This window comes from Cebus imitator, unplaced genomic scaffold (genome assembly GCF_001604975.1).
Source record: "Cebus imitator isolate Cc_AM_T3 unplaced genomic scaffold, Cebus_imitator-1.0 Scaffold12, whole genome shotgun sequence".
Lineage (NCBI taxonomy): Eukaryota > Metazoa > Chordata > Mammalia > Primates > Cebidae > Cebus > Cebus imitator.
In genome coordinates this window covers 11726786-11741544 of record NW_016107327.1, presented here as the reverse complement: position 1 = coordinate 11741544, position 14759 = coordinate 11726786, and the positions used below count along the sequence as shown (strand labels likewise).

The window sequence follows — 14759 nt, the reverse complement described above, 5'->3', positions numbered from 1 at the left end:
CCATTGTGGAAGACAGTGTGGCGATTCCTCAAGGACCTAGAAATAGAAATTCCATTTGACCCAGCAATCCCATTACTGGGTATATATCCAAAGGATTATAAATCATTCTACTATAAGGACACATGCACACATATGTTCATTGCAACACTGTTTACAATAGTAAAGACTTGGAACCATCCCAAAATGCCCATCGATGATAGACTGGACAGGGAAAATGTGGCACATATACACCATGGAATACTATGCAGCCATAAGAAACAATGAGTCATGTACTTTGTAGGGACATGGATGAACCTGGAAACCATCATTCTCAGCAAACTGACACCAGAACAGAAAATCAAACACTGCATGTTCTCACTCATAGGCGGGTGTTGAACAACGAGAACACGTGGACACAGGGAGGGGAGGATCACACACTGAGGTCTGTTGGGGGGACTAGGGGAGGGACAGTGGGAGGTAGGGAGTTAGGGAGGGATAACATGGGGAGAAATGCCAGATATAGGTGATGGGGATGGAGGCAGTAAACCACATTGCCATGTATGTACCTATGCAACAATCCATTACATGTACCCCAGAACCTAAAATGCAATATTATATATATACATAATATATATATTATAAATATTATATTTATACAATAAATGTTATATATTATTATATATATTTTAGATATTATATATATTATATTATATATTATATAAATATTATATAATATATAATATATATTATAAATATTATATAATATATAAAATAAATATATTATATATTTTTTATATATATTATATATATATATATAAAAGAGTGAAACTCCATCTCAAAAAAAAAAATGGTCAGACATGGTGACTCAAGCCTGTAATCTCAGCACTTTGGGAGGCCGAGGCGGGTGGATCACCTGAGGTCAGGAGTTCAAGACCAGCCTGGCCAACATGGTGAAATCTAGTCTCCACTAACACTACAAAAATTAGCTGGGCACATTGTGGGCACCTGTAATCCCAGCTACTAGGGAGGCTGAGGCAGGACAATCTCTTGAACCCGGGAGGTGAAGGTTTCAATGAGCCGATAGCCTGAGTGACAGAGTAAGACCTTGTCTCAAAACAAAAAAAAAAGAGGAAAGATCATGTTGAAGAACACAGGGGAAAATTGACTACTGATTACCTTAAACCTTTTGACAATGGAGGCTACTCCGGAACATCTGATCAGAGGGACATGATACTAAGATGGAGCTAAAACTATATGGTTGCAAGAGAAATGACCAGACTACAAATCAGTGTAAGAATCCAACTACAAACCAGCGTAAGAATCCAGCAGTGATGCAATCTGCAGCAGCAGGGGCAGCTGGCATCTCCCTTCTACAAAAAAGTATGGCAACAGAAGAGAAGAGGAATGACTTGTTCTTGGGTTCCAATCTTGTGATCGTGTGAACAGTAGGGCTGGGTTAAAGGTTATAGTGAGCCATCAAAGGGAAGTCATCTTGTAAACAGTTGGGGAGTGATAAATATATTCAAACCAAATTGGGATATAATGCAATTGAAAGTTGACTTCTGGATCCCCAGAGTTATGGTCAGCTAGCTGCACAAGTTCTCTTCATTATGGCAGTAATCTCTTAGTCCTGTGATTGAATATTTTGGACCCAACTTAGTGTATCACTCTCTTTCCACAAGCTCTTGTAGGAGAGGTCCAACCAGACTGTACAAGTAAAATAATGCTAACTAGTGGTTTTAGTGACCTAAAGGAAATACTGCAATTGTCAAAGCACTTAATGACCATCTTGGAAGAATATGGCATAGTGATGTATTTATTACTGTGTGCAGGTAACGTGAGTGGTTGCCTATTTAAAATGAAAAAAAATTCAGCCCAGCACATAGATATGCCTACATATGTCACCAGTTCTAAGTCTAGGCAGTCTCAAATGTTAGTGCACAGTAATCTCAAGTATTTATTTAAAATGCAGATTCACTGCATCTGGCACAGCCCTACAATTTACATTATTAAGCCCCCCCAGTTGATCCCATTTCAGAAAAACACTCTGAAAAAAATACTACCTGAGCTCCCAGGTGTTAGTCAAGCTCTCTCGACCAGTGTGGTAGCCGATTTCAGGTATTCAGTAAGTGTATATTGTACTGAATCAGTGTGTTCCCAATCCTAACAGCATTAAGGCACCTGTTACGGCTTCTTGCATACCCAAATAGATCAAGTCTTCCTTTTAAAAGCTGTAATTTGAGTTATCACAGAAGATAATACAGCAAGTTACTAAATACATGAACTTCATTTGAAGTCAGTCAAGTCTGGGGTTTATTTTTACGTTCTTGACAAGTCATAAGCCTAGCCCCAACCAAATAAATTATTCTTCTTCCTTTTTCCATTTATCACTCTAGTGTCTTCAAGGATAAGAAGGGGCAGTTAAAGATGGAGAAGAAAAGCTCCTTACCCAATAAAATCCAATGTAAATATGAACTGTACTAGATTCATTTTTTCATTGACTACAAATGGGATTTCTAGACTGTGGGCTCCTCCTTATTTGATTCTGAGCCTCAAACACTGAGCTAAATTCTGAAGATAATTTTAGAATCTTCACTTATCCTTTAATTCTATTGTGACATCTTTGTTGATTTACTAATTGAGCCCATTAATTTTTAGGATGAAGCCCTGGCATTTTAAATTAAATGATATGTCACTTATGTGACTTTCTATACATTTTCTAAGCCAGAAATAGTCAACAGCATGAAAACACACACCACTAGGGAATTTGAGGGAATTTCATACCAAAGCTTTGCTCTAAAGTTTGTAAATATGAACTAAGAAAGCATATAACCCACACATGACTTTTTGTGTTTTGTCCTGGGTTTCAAATACATTTTCTTTTAAAGGTATCTAATTAACTCTCTACTTACTCATGTTCATGTTCCTTCTACCTAAAGCATGTTAATCTGAGACAGTTGTTTGTATGTCTCTAAACACATTTTAAAACCTCCAAATCTGATTATTTAGATCATTTTATATGAAATTTTATCAAGACCAGTTTAGTCTGCAGAGTTATGTATAAGACCAATGTTAGATCCCCATTTTAGGCTGGGCATGGTGGTCCATGCCTGTAATCTCAGCATTTTGGGAGGCTGAGGTGGAGGATTGATTGAGTGAGACTCAGACCAGCCTGGGCAACATAGAGAGACCCAGCTGCTAAAATAAAAAAATAAAAGAACAGTGTTAGATTGCTATTTTAGATGTGTAGCTAATGCTCCAGTATTGTCTCCCACTGCTGCCTAGTAACTTTCTGAATGTTGAGCAATGTACATACACACTAGGGGTTGGAAATTAATCTAAATTGTGTGTTTTATAATGTTGCAACATCATGCCTGTTTATGAGCTTAAAATCTTCTTAGGCATCTCCATCTGAGTAGCTACTTTAAATTTTTAGCAGAATCCAGTAGCCCAGCAAGTATTAAAGCACAGTTCATGAAAATTCAAGGTTTCTTAAATAAATATTTCAGATATAAAAAATAAATCTTATGGTTGCTAAAGAAATATAATACTTTAAGAGATTTTAAAGTAGTTATTTCCTGAATGTCTTTTTTTCCAAACATTAGACCAAGTTGCATTGTTTACAAAAATTTATTCATACAAATTTTACACACTTTATATAACAGTTATCAAAGTCCTAGTTATAGATATCATGTGTGTAATAATACTTGGTTAAGATTTTTTATAATCAGTTGCACACAAAATAAGAGCTTCAAGACTAACATCTACCTAAATGATCACTATATCATAAATCTGCTTCAGTTTAGTAAGGCTCCTGGCATTTCTAAAAAGTATACAAAAGATTAAACTGGGTGATCACTGTGAAATGCTTGCAACTAGCCACGGGAACACTAAATTAGACTTCATAAATAAAAGGTTAACTAGAGCCCTATTTCACCACTAACAGCTGACACAAATACAGAATACTCTGCCCATTATCCAAGAAACAAATAATTAAGACTAAAATGCAAGCTGATGTGTTGCAGCATTGTAGGGCCACTAAATAGCCATCTGTGATTCGTGGCAATTTAAAAGGCGAAGAAAGGCACTAAAGCTGCAAACTGCATCCCATGTCACATTGCCTGAGGAGACTGCAGAATTAAAGGAAGATTGATCCTATACACAGGACTCAGGCATAGATTGAATGCCTCTGTTTTCGCTATTTGCAATGTGATCTCCTGGCAGCATCCATCCCGCCTGGGAATGCAAATCCAATTCTGTTTTCTTTGATTTATGACTTCATACTGATCAAATCCGTAAAGGAAAAGGAAAAGGAAAGGTCCTTTAAACTTTACAAGCTAATGTTTAATCTTTTCTTGTTCTTTTTTTCTTCTTCTTCATCTTTTAAAGAAAACAAAAACTTGTGCCTGAAATTTGGGAGACTGGTTCGCTGGTTTGTCTGTTGCTGCTTGATCTGGTTGCTGGGTGAAGGTTCTTTTGTTTATAAAGATTACTCTATATGTTCAAAGAATTGACAGGAAACAGACATGCTTTCTTTAGCCAAAGAAAGGATACAAGGATAGATTCTTAGGGTCTGCTGGAGCTTGCTTACCTCACTCTTGAACACAGATATAAGATACTACTCATACATATGAAGAAGAGGTTTAAATGATTTATCAGTTAGCAAAACTGAGCAACATGTGAACACTACACATTCTAATATGACAAAGGTTGGTTTTATGAAATAAATTTTACTAAGCAATAAGCAATAATGTAGAAAAATACATTTTACCTACAAACTCAATAAACAAGAAACAACGGGTTCATATTTAGTGCATAATTACTTATTAGTAGCTACACAGGGGTTCCTAAACTTTACAATAAGTGCCTGCATCAAACCAAAAAAAAAGGTGAAAAGCTTCACAAGTTTAAGAGAAGTGAATGAAAAATGGTAAACAGTACTTAAACAGTGCAGGAGGGTAGGAAGGAGAGGTCTCCATAAAAACCACAAAGGAAAGGGGTGGCTCCTACAGAGCAGGTTTCAAAGGGGAGGATCCTGGCCATTTCACAAGATGAGAAGCATGGACAGCACTGGAGAAAAACACATTGTACTTTGCATCCATTTCCAATACCCAGCGCCCAAACTCAGTCAGGACCATTTGGGACTGGACTTGCCCTCAGCTTCCCAGACCTGGGGCAGCCTAGAACCAGTCCCTTTCCAGGGTCCTCCTCCTACAGCCTGATGCTCTGCCACTTCCAATCTACCTCTATTTCCTTCACTTTGTTCCAATTGCCCTAATTTGGGGATACTAGGTTCCCTGGCAATTCAGGAAGTACAGAAAAGAGAGCAGTCTATTGAAGGCTCCCTTTTCTGTACAGTTCCTCAACTCTTCCCCCAGGGTGTGGTGTGGATTCTGAGGAGAAGCACAATTTGGATCGAGCTGTTGTTTTATCAGGAGAATTTTCTTCTGGGCTGAGTCTGAAGAGAGACAACTACACATAAAAGGAGAATCAAAGAAAGCAGAAATATTGGAATTGCCACCCAACCAGGGGCACAGTGCCCAGTTGAGTTAGGCTGGTATAGAAGCAGCCTGCCCCAGAGGCTCACTGAAATAGAATGCCCTTCAGCAATTCTCCAAATCATTCCCCAAAATCTCCCTGGAGCAGGGCATCGTTGTTTATGTACAGTAGCAAATGGTCAGTATTAATATCTTCAGGCCTGTCGTGGATAAAAATACTATCCTTTTAATTCCAGTTTACAAAAATAGGAGTAATATTCAAAACAATGATTGTCTATTTTTCTATTTCTTTTTATAAAAACATAAACAGCTCAGGCGAATTTTCAATCCTTGTGCACGCTTTGTATGAACTGCTCTCTATACTTCTATACATATATATTCTTTATATATATTTATAATATATATCAATAATTGGTCCACAAAGTATATCTGTGCATTCTCTAGTGCTTTGTAAAAAGAAAAACAATATTATTATCAAAATATTCATTTAATGGCTTTACTTCATTACATAAATACATGTTTGGATAGAACACATGAGCGATAACTATTCAGTCAGTTGGAGAAGGACTTTTCATTGCGTCGGGGCTGTATACACAGGGTAGCTGGTAACTCAGCGCTACAAATACGCTATTCGGCGTCCTTTGTTTTTAACCCTTTGTTTATACCTTTTCCCTAGAACGGCCGCCAAGTATTTCTTGACAGCCATTTGTTTCCTGTAGCGACTGTAGCTGTCCGTGAAGATTCCGTCCGAGTGGCGCTTGGAGAGCGGCTCCGCGTCGTCCTCCGCGCCGCCTAGGCTCCCACTGCAAGCAAAGGGGTCGGGAAGAGGGTGGCGGGGCGGGAGACAAAGGTTCAATCGCTGCGGGGAGCAGGCGGGCCCCTTCCCACGCGGAGCCTTGGGGACGGCCTGGGGCTCGCACTGCCCACCTCACCGCCTCCCTCTGCCAGGAAGCTGTCGTAGGGAGGGCTGAAATCGAAGCCCCTCAATGCCTCCCTCCCTCGCCAGGATTTCCTGGCACGAAACCCTGCAGAAGGGGCCCGGGATAAGATCCAGGCAGACGACACGTGTTTTAAGCCTAACCCTTCTCCCAACGCTGCCCCTTGAGATCTGACCATCCGTGCGTTTGCGCTAAATTGTCCTCACTCTTCATCTCCTTCGACGTACAGAGAAAATAACCAGAGAACCCTCAATACGCCAGGCTGGCTGCTGCCCTGGAGTTTGCATCGATCTTGCAATTCCTAGTCAAACATGACCACTCCTCTCCCTCCTCACGCCAAGTTGAAAAACGTGATAGTAATATAAGTCGACAGGCTTATATTATTCACTGCATGAATTATTCACAGCGAAAATGTAATCTGTTTTCCCATGGGCTTTATTAAAATGTTGCCTTCTGCTGCGATACCCTTCACGCAAGCCCTATGCTCTCGGTTTGCCTGGCGTGAGCAAAAACTCTTTGGTTTCCTAAGTGTCCAAATTTGGCGATTTATTTTTTCGATTTGAATTTTCAGTAAATACAAACACCCCTTTCCCCTTCCCTCCGCCCAAAAAAAAAAATAATAATAATAATGCTTAGAGGAAATTACAGCAAAAACTCCCTGGAAGCTTGAAGGTTTTGAATGACTGAGAGGTTTGGTTTGGTTTCTCTTTCCTTTCATTCAAAACGGATCAAACACCCTGGCACGCGTTCCCTTTTTCCCTCTTCCAGAGCTCTCTGGGCAAATTTAAGGTGCCACTTCAAAACCTCACCGGCGACCCTCGGCCGGTACCCACCCCAGATCCTGGGGCACAGACTCACCCTGGGCCCCACGTGCACACACGGCCGCGGAAGCCGCGCCGCCCTCCCAGCGCGCGCCCCGCTCAGGCACCCACCCCGGCGCGCGAGAGCCACCTTGCACGGGTTAACCCTTCCACAAATCTTACCCCACGCCCTTGGCCACGAGCGACTGCAGGTACTTCCTGGCGGACAGCTGGTCCAGCACTTTGCGGTAGGCCTTGTTAAGAATCCCGTGGACGACATCTCTAACCGGGAGGCAAAGTGCGCGGCCCTGGGTCACTGATTCTGCCCCCAACTGGGCTAGAGACCCCCCTGTTGGGTGTGCGCGCCCCCTCGGCAGTCAGAGAGGTTGACAGAGAAACCTCCAGAGGCACAGAACTCGAGAACAACTCCCGGGATGATCCCGAGAGTGACTGATAGGATCGGGAGTTAGTCCTGGCTGGAGGAATGGCAGATGTGGAGTGTGGGCTCCTTGACGCCACTCACTGCCACTCTTTGGGCCACAGCCCCCTCGGTCCCCATGCGGCCCTGAGGTCCACAAAGACCCGCCCGCGGCTAATTTTCTGCAGCTGCAATAGAATATGGCCAGGGAGAGGATTGAGGTAACGGGGAAAAAAAATCCTCGGTGGGTCACCACACTACCCCTCCCGCCACCGCCGTCTGGAGCGCCCAGCCGCGGGTGTGCGCGAGGCCGCGCGAATCTCACCTGCTCTCCACCGGGTAGTACAGCGCGAAAGCGTCGCGCAGAGCGGAGGCGGGGCTCCCTGCGCCCGGAGGCTCCAAGTCGTAGAAATCTTGCAGCGGGGTTCCGTCCTCGTTGTACGCCTCTTCCTCTGGCCTGCGGGGTGGCCGGGGACAGAAGGAGTGGTCAGTACAAGTCCCTCCCCAGCTCTGCGAGGACCAAAATAAATGGGATCTCACTGATATTCACAGTTGGTAAAGTCTTCCAGGAAAAATTGTCTTTTCTCCCAGGACGGGAGGTGGGAGCAGAGGTAAGGAGAAGGGAAACATACCCAACCATTCCTACCCCGCCAGGCGGCTCGCCGACCCCTCCTCTCGCGGGTGCCACTGCAGTGTCTTCCTGCAGGGCCAAGGCCTCAACAAGCACTTTTCAGGAAACAGAGGCGTCTCCGCCGATCGCGCAAACCTGGCTACTGAAAAGGACCGCCCCCCTCCCCGCCTGGCGTCCGAGCCTCCCCAAAGTAGCAACGGGCGGGGACGAGAAAGGTCCTACGAGACTAGGCGCTGAACAACGCGAAGACCCAAACGGGGAGGCCCAGAAAGCAAAGGAGAGGATGGGGTGTGAGGCGGCCAACTCCGCAGCCACCCCCACCCCAGCCTCCGAGCCCAGGGGAGCCCTTCCCCGCGCAGATGTAGGTCACGGAGAACCTCGGTTTCTATTTTGGGCAGGAGAGGATCTGGCAGGAACATGAATAATAGATGCCCCTAAACTTAGCGGGTTTGGCGGCGGCTCAGACTGTGTTTTGTCCGCGCCCTCCGGTGCCTCTCGCCCGGAGAAAGTGCCAGGCACACGGGAATTTGAAAATAGCTGGGGGTGAAACGAGGGTGTTTTAAGGCCACTAAAAGAATAGTTCGTGCTAACCTGTTAGCGATGGCGGGGCCCCATCTCAACCTCGGAGCACAAGGAGGGGTTCAACAGGGTACTGAGAGCCAGCGAGTGCCTGGCGACTTCGCAGTCGCCCTCGTCTACAGCCTCTATTCTTTATACAGGACGGGTAGAGATGGGTTAAAACAAATCCCTCTCGCTTTGGACCCCTGGAGACTTGGAATGCAGCCAGCGCTAGTAGCACTCTCCATGCGGGGTTGGAGTAGTACTTCGTTACTTCACTCGCCTCTTCTCCATCCTTGGAGAAGCCGGGGCTAAGCACGCACATCCCTCCGCACGCCCCACACCCAGCCTTTCCTTCGCGTTGCGCCTCAGCCCTGTCCGGGGTATCCCGAACTTTGGGTCTTTCTGGATATTGCCTGCCTGGAGCCCAGATGCTGGAATCCTAATACAGAAGCCAGAACCCATCTCTCAGTGCAAATAAATGGTCAGCGGCCCCCCAAGGCTAATTTCCCTGGGCGCGGCTCGGAGAAGGCAGGCAGCGGCGCCTGCAGAACGCGCGCTCCTTGCTGCCCCAGTCGCCGCGAGTGCGGACCCTGCCCAGCCCAAGGCGCTTCTAAGGTCCGGCACATCGGCCAGCGACTCTGGGGCTGCCTCCGGGAACCTGAGCAGTGCCTGCCCATTAGAAACCCCGGTTTAAGAAAAAAGCCAAGGTTCCTCCATCCTGGGCCGGGCAGGGCTGCTCTCCCTGCCCTTCCTGCCTGCTGGCTTTCTCTTCCTCCTCCCTTGCGTCTGTTTTCCCCCTCCCTCGCAGTCTCGTTCTTGTTCTTCCCTCTGTTAAGTCGTTTTTCCTGAATCACACCGGGCCAACACCCTCCCCCCTCACGCCCCCCAAGAGAGCCTGGGATTCAAAATGCAGTTGGAACACGGATCACTTGAAAGAAACCTCTTCAGGGGAAAGAATTGGAATGAAATTAAGAGAAAGGGCGGAGGAGAGAGGGAGAACCCGCCCGGATAGTGAAGAACAAGCAGTAACAAAGCAAAGTCCGAGGGAGCTTAACGCTCAACCCCAGGCCAGGCTCCAGCGCTGAAGTTCTCCTAACTCATCCTAAGAATAGGTCAAAGAAACCAAGCCAGGGGCCGTGCCCTGCCCCCGTCCTGCGGGCCAGGTTGGGGGAGGGGAGGTTTCTCCAGCGATCGGAAGCTCAAGGGCTCTACCCCTGGACCCTGAGCGGCCCTTGGCTGGGGGAGGGGTCCGAACCGTCGCGAAGCCTGCCAGACCCTCCGGCTAGAATGGGGACCCGCAGTCCATCTAAGGCTGGTGGGGGCGCACTGGGGTCGCAGAGGGCGACGCTAGTAGTCTGGACCCAGAGGACTGCAGGAGGGAGACCGTGAGGAAGTGTCTGTGACTGGGAAGCCCCATCTCCTGCTCGGGCAGGGCAGCCAGCACCTACCTGATCCCAGGGAACCGGAGTCCGGCGGCGGCAGGTGAGCAGTAGACGCTGCTGTGCATGATTATCCCATAGACCAGCAGGGCCAGCCTCGCTCCGCTACACATGGTCATTCTGCGCAGGATGGGAAAGAGGGCACACAACTGTAAGAAAGCCCCTAGCCTTCCACCCTCCAACCCCAAAAAAACTCTCGAAGCTGGGGGAGGGACGGAGCGAAGCCCCGGCTCCCAGTGTTGAACACCACTTAACGACAGCCAGCGCGCGCCCTGCCACTTCTTGCTTGCTATAGTTAGAAAAATATATAGATGTATATACCCAGAGCCCAATAACTAGCCAGAGCTGGTTGAAGGAAAACTAACTACCCTGACGCGATGCCAGCGAAAGAATCAGCGGTCGAGTAAGTCGGTCGGCTTGATAAGATTTTCTTTCCCTTATCCTTCAACCCTTACCGCTGTCAGGAGAGGGTGTGCTGCCAAGTAGGACGGGGGCCAAAGGGCTCCTTCAAGTTTCTGAGCTGGAGTCACAACCCGAGAGGCATCACCGTCTGGCGTCGGTGTCTGAGCAGAAGCCGCAGGAACGAGCAGGAGCAGCAGGAGGAGCTGCAGGACTTGTTTGCCGAGGCTTGTATTCTGTTCAAAAGTTTGTAGACGCGCAGAACTAGGAGAGAGCGTGACACGGAGAGAAGGGGGCGAAGAGAGAGAGATAGAAGAAAGATAAAGAGGGGGCGATGAGGTAAAGGGCGGACTAGCAAAGTGGTCGTTAAGTCCACCCGGAAGAAGAAGCAGGTGATTAAGAAAAAGAGGGAATGGCAGAGAAGATGGGGAGGAGAGGGAGAAGAAAGGGAGAGGGCTGGTGGCTAGCCGGCCTTCCTGGGAGCCGCTGGTCAGGCCGCTGCGGGGGTCGGCAGCGCCTACTCTGCCCTGTGGTCTCTCTGGCTGCCTCTGAAGCTGCGGCTTCTTCTGCTGCTGCTGCCGGCGGTTACAGAGTTGACCGGCCTTCTGCTCGTATTTATCCGTGCAGTTAGCAAAAATCTATCCGAACACGGTTTTTGGAGAGCCTTCTTTGTCAACATCTGTCTGCCTGTTGCCTTTAAGTACAGAATATTTTGTTGCACTGTTGCGCTCCAATTTTTATTCATGAAATGACTTCCTTTTATTTTCAGTCACGTAATGATCGGGTATCAGAAAAAGACGTCAGCATCCTAGTCCCTCAAGGAACATATTAACTATTCTGTGCTGTCCTCTTGGATGATAAGATCCGGAGTCATCGACTTCTCATAAACACCTTTCACTCATACAATCCAATTTTTAAGAAGTCCAATTATTTTGATGGTTTTCTATTACCTGTCATTTCTCAAGGACAGGTAAAGGATTTGTAGAATTTTGAAGATGGTAAAAGTTATGTTTTTAACTATGTAATTACGATTTCTCTTTACTTTTTCATCAAGCCCCAGCAATCAGAGCTCTGGCCTCTGGAATTAAACATCATCAAGCTCTCCTATTAATAAATTTAATTTAGATCTCCCAATTTCTTGCGTATGTTCTTTCAGATAGACCATTAAATGTAGAAGTCGTTTGTTTTTAAAAGGAAGTCTTTGAGGATTTTTCAGTAAATCTCTCCCGAGTCTGGCTGCCATTGACAGTCCTGCTATGAGTAGATTGATAAGAGCTCAAGCTGCCTCCGGAGCGCGGCCTGTAGAGCTGTCCAGACTCCGGGTGCTGAAGAGTTCCGTCACAGATGCTACAAACGTTGAAAATTACCACTGGTTTAATTTTTCACCAGAGCCTCTAAATTTGAAGATTTGGCAGTAGTACTATTAACGTGGCAATTCGTCGCCTAAATCACCCCACCATTCAGATACATCCTTTCTCCCTGTGTAGTGTCCATAAATGCCCTAATACTGAGAATGCTCTCCATCCCTGTCTGGATTTGAGGAAAAAGCATTCTGTTCCCCATTAGTCCTGGGTTTTGGATCTCTAGACCGACTGACTGGCTACCTTCACCCCTTCTGTGGCTCTTACAGATTCTAAAAATTGATGTTGTAAAATTGTGCTTTCCACAAGAAATGAAATTTTAAGAATTTGAGGGTGAGAAATATCTTTTTCCACTTTGTTTACAACTTGAGCTCTGTTTGGGAAAGAGACAGACTGGGAAAGCATGAAGGTTCCCAGTACAAGTTCGCTTGCTGAAGGTTTCTAACAGGAATCCCTGCACTGGAAACAATTAGATTTGTTTTGACTGAAAATGATGTGGGAAGAGGGAAGCAATAAGGGAAGACCATATCCACCCAGAGGCTTCAAAGTTCCTGGGTAATTTAAGAAGATTCATATATTTCTACTCCAGTAAGAGAACTCAAGTCTATTTTTTAAAGGAAATAGAGCCATCAATAACCATTAGTGTGCATTTTAATTATTTGGATCTTACACAAAAATTAGGGAAAATTCCAGTTTAATGGGAGAGTATCCTGTTACTATGATTTGGATCTAACATTTAAATAAGCTATATTAGTTCTGCATGCTTTTCCAAGATATAATATTTCTCATTCTAAATGCTGTTCCCGCTCTTATTTGAGATTTAATACTTCCTCATTCTTAAGAAAACTAAGTTTTGTTTATTCCTGGCCATAAATGACCGAAAACTGTCTGCTTCCTCTTAGTTTATTCTTGGCTGTGCTTCAGATTGCCTGCCTTTACTAAAGCTTCAAACCACATCTACATGGGAATGTGTCTCTTTTTCTCTGATACATATGCTCGCTGATTTCTGTTGGCATGTTTACATGCGTATGTTCCGTGTTCAGCTCTGCCTCTGCAGCAAGCTCGCACACAAAGAGCCTGCGGTGAACACTGCCGGATAATCAAGCAGAGATGTCTTTCTTACTAAAGCACCCAAAGCTATTCCCCACTGCGGCTTTCCTGTCTTCCACCTTGCTTCACGTCAAAGGTGAACCCCATTAAAATCCTTACTCTTTCCTCCCACACAAATTCTGAAATGAGTTCAATCTGTAGAGATATTTGAAAATTTCCAAGACTCCTTGTACAATTCACGACTCAACTTTAGTAAAGGGAGCCACCATGTGGGGAGTTTGCTGACTTCACGGCCTATTAAAGGGGGAAAACCTCAAACACGATTAAATATCTGGGGATGATGACTAACTGTTGGCTCCCTGGGCCAACTGAGGCTGAACTGTGCCTCTGACTTAATAAGGCCGTGACCCTTGTGATCTTCTCAGCTTAGATACTCTCGACTCAGAACTTGGGGCTCAGCACCCAAAAATCACAGGCCTTCAGACCTGAACCCATTACCCAGAGTAAAACACTAAACAGAGAACTTGAGATTCTTGGTCACTGAACTCCAAAAAATCAAGCTTCAAGACCCACCTATTGCTCAACACAATCTAAAGACCCACCCAACCCCTCCGTTAGCCGCCTGGGTGAATCAAACTCCCACAGGACCACCCGCCGATCTTTTGTTGCTCAAGGCTGTCTCTAATTGGATGTGTTTGACATCTCTTAGCAGGGGAGCTTTTCTATTCATGAAAACCTGGCTTTGAGCCCCTGGCCAAGGGAAAAAGGCCAATGGATAGGAGGAAGTAGAAGCTGCTAGAAGAGTGTAGGGGCCCCTTCTGCTTCCTATTGGTAGGGGGAATATGGGATAACTGAAGTCTCAAAGACCAAAACTACCCCCAAATGCCCCTTTGATTCTGACCTTGAGAGGCTCCAGCCAACCATTAACACAGCGTCCTGGAGGCATTTGTGTCTGCGACTTTGGGGGAGCATGGAGGAGGAGGGCACTTAGCCCAAAGCCCCAGGCTGGAGAGACCGGGAGCCCCAGCTAGCACCGAGGAGGCTTGAGGCAGTGGCCAGGTGGGAGACTGTGGCTCAGTGGAACAGACATGCTAATTACAAGTGCAGATCCCAGCCTGGCTTCAGGAGAGGGTAGGAGCTGGAGGGTGGATCCTAGGGACCCCCAACTAAAGCACTTTTGTGGGAGGAGAGAGAGAGAAAGGGAGGAGGAGCTAGAGGAAAATTGGGGAAGAGCAAGACCAGCGCAGGAGAGCCTTCCAGTTTTACTGTTCTTACCCAGTTTCCCTCGCAAAGGGATTTTAGGTGAGTGGGGTTAAGAGCACAAGAGAAACCTTCCAATCTCCTATATATAATTGAAAATGATGAAAAAGAGGGTTGGCAGGAGGAGGAAGAAGAGACCAAAGAGTTTGAACTGTCTGTTTGCAGATAACGCAAAGGAATTTCAAGTCTTCTTTCCAATGCCCCCACTCCCTCCCCTCAGTGCTCACCAGAAGACTTCCCAGGCCAGCAAAGTAGGTTTCCCAGGCTGGCAAAGTTTATTTACAGGCTATGAGATTGTTATGTTAATGGAAATCATGTTCAGCTAGAAAGTGAGAAGAACAATGGAAATCTTAGAGTGGGAGGTCTAACCAGCATCCTCCCTGAGGCACAGCAACTGAAGGTGACGGTGCTAAGCCCTGACCTGC

General features: G+C 45.9%; 1 protein-coding gene and 1 long non-coding RNA gene across 4 annotated transcripts; one reads left to right on the top strand and one right to left on the bottom strand.

Moving 5' to 3' along the window:
• Positions 1–3593: 3593 nt before the first annotated feature.
• Positions 3594–11403, bottom strand: ADCYAP1 (adenylate cyclase activating polypeptide 1). Of its 3 annotated transcripts, none has more exons than XM_017499163.2 (5): positions 10720–11403; positions 10274–10384; positions 7959–8090; positions 7399–7497; positions 3594–6280 (listed from the first exon to the last, which is right to left on the bottom strand). In XM_017499163.2, the coding sequence occupies exons 2-5, from the start codon at positions 10381–10383 to the stop codon at positions 6094–6096; spliced, it is 528 nt and encodes a 175-aa protein (XP_017354652.1). In that variant the 5' UTR covers position 10384; positions 10720–11403; the 3' UTR covers positions 3594–6093. The 3 variants fall into 3 exon arrangements, with proteins under 3 accessions (XP_017354652.1, XP_037584111.1, XP_037584112.1); XM_037728183.1 differs by lacking the exon at positions 10720–11403 and adding an exon at positions 10633–10708; XM_037728184.1 differs by lacking the exons at positions 10274–10384; positions 10720–11403 and adding an exon at positions 8266–8625.
• Positions 10837–12980, top strand: LOC108283053. Its single transcript, XR_005195598.1, has 2 exons — positions 10837–11055; positions 11433–12980. It is a non-coding gene; the product is annotated as an uncharacterized LOC108283053 (long non-coding RNA).
• The last annotated feature ends 1779 nt before the right edge of the window (positions 12981–14759 follow it).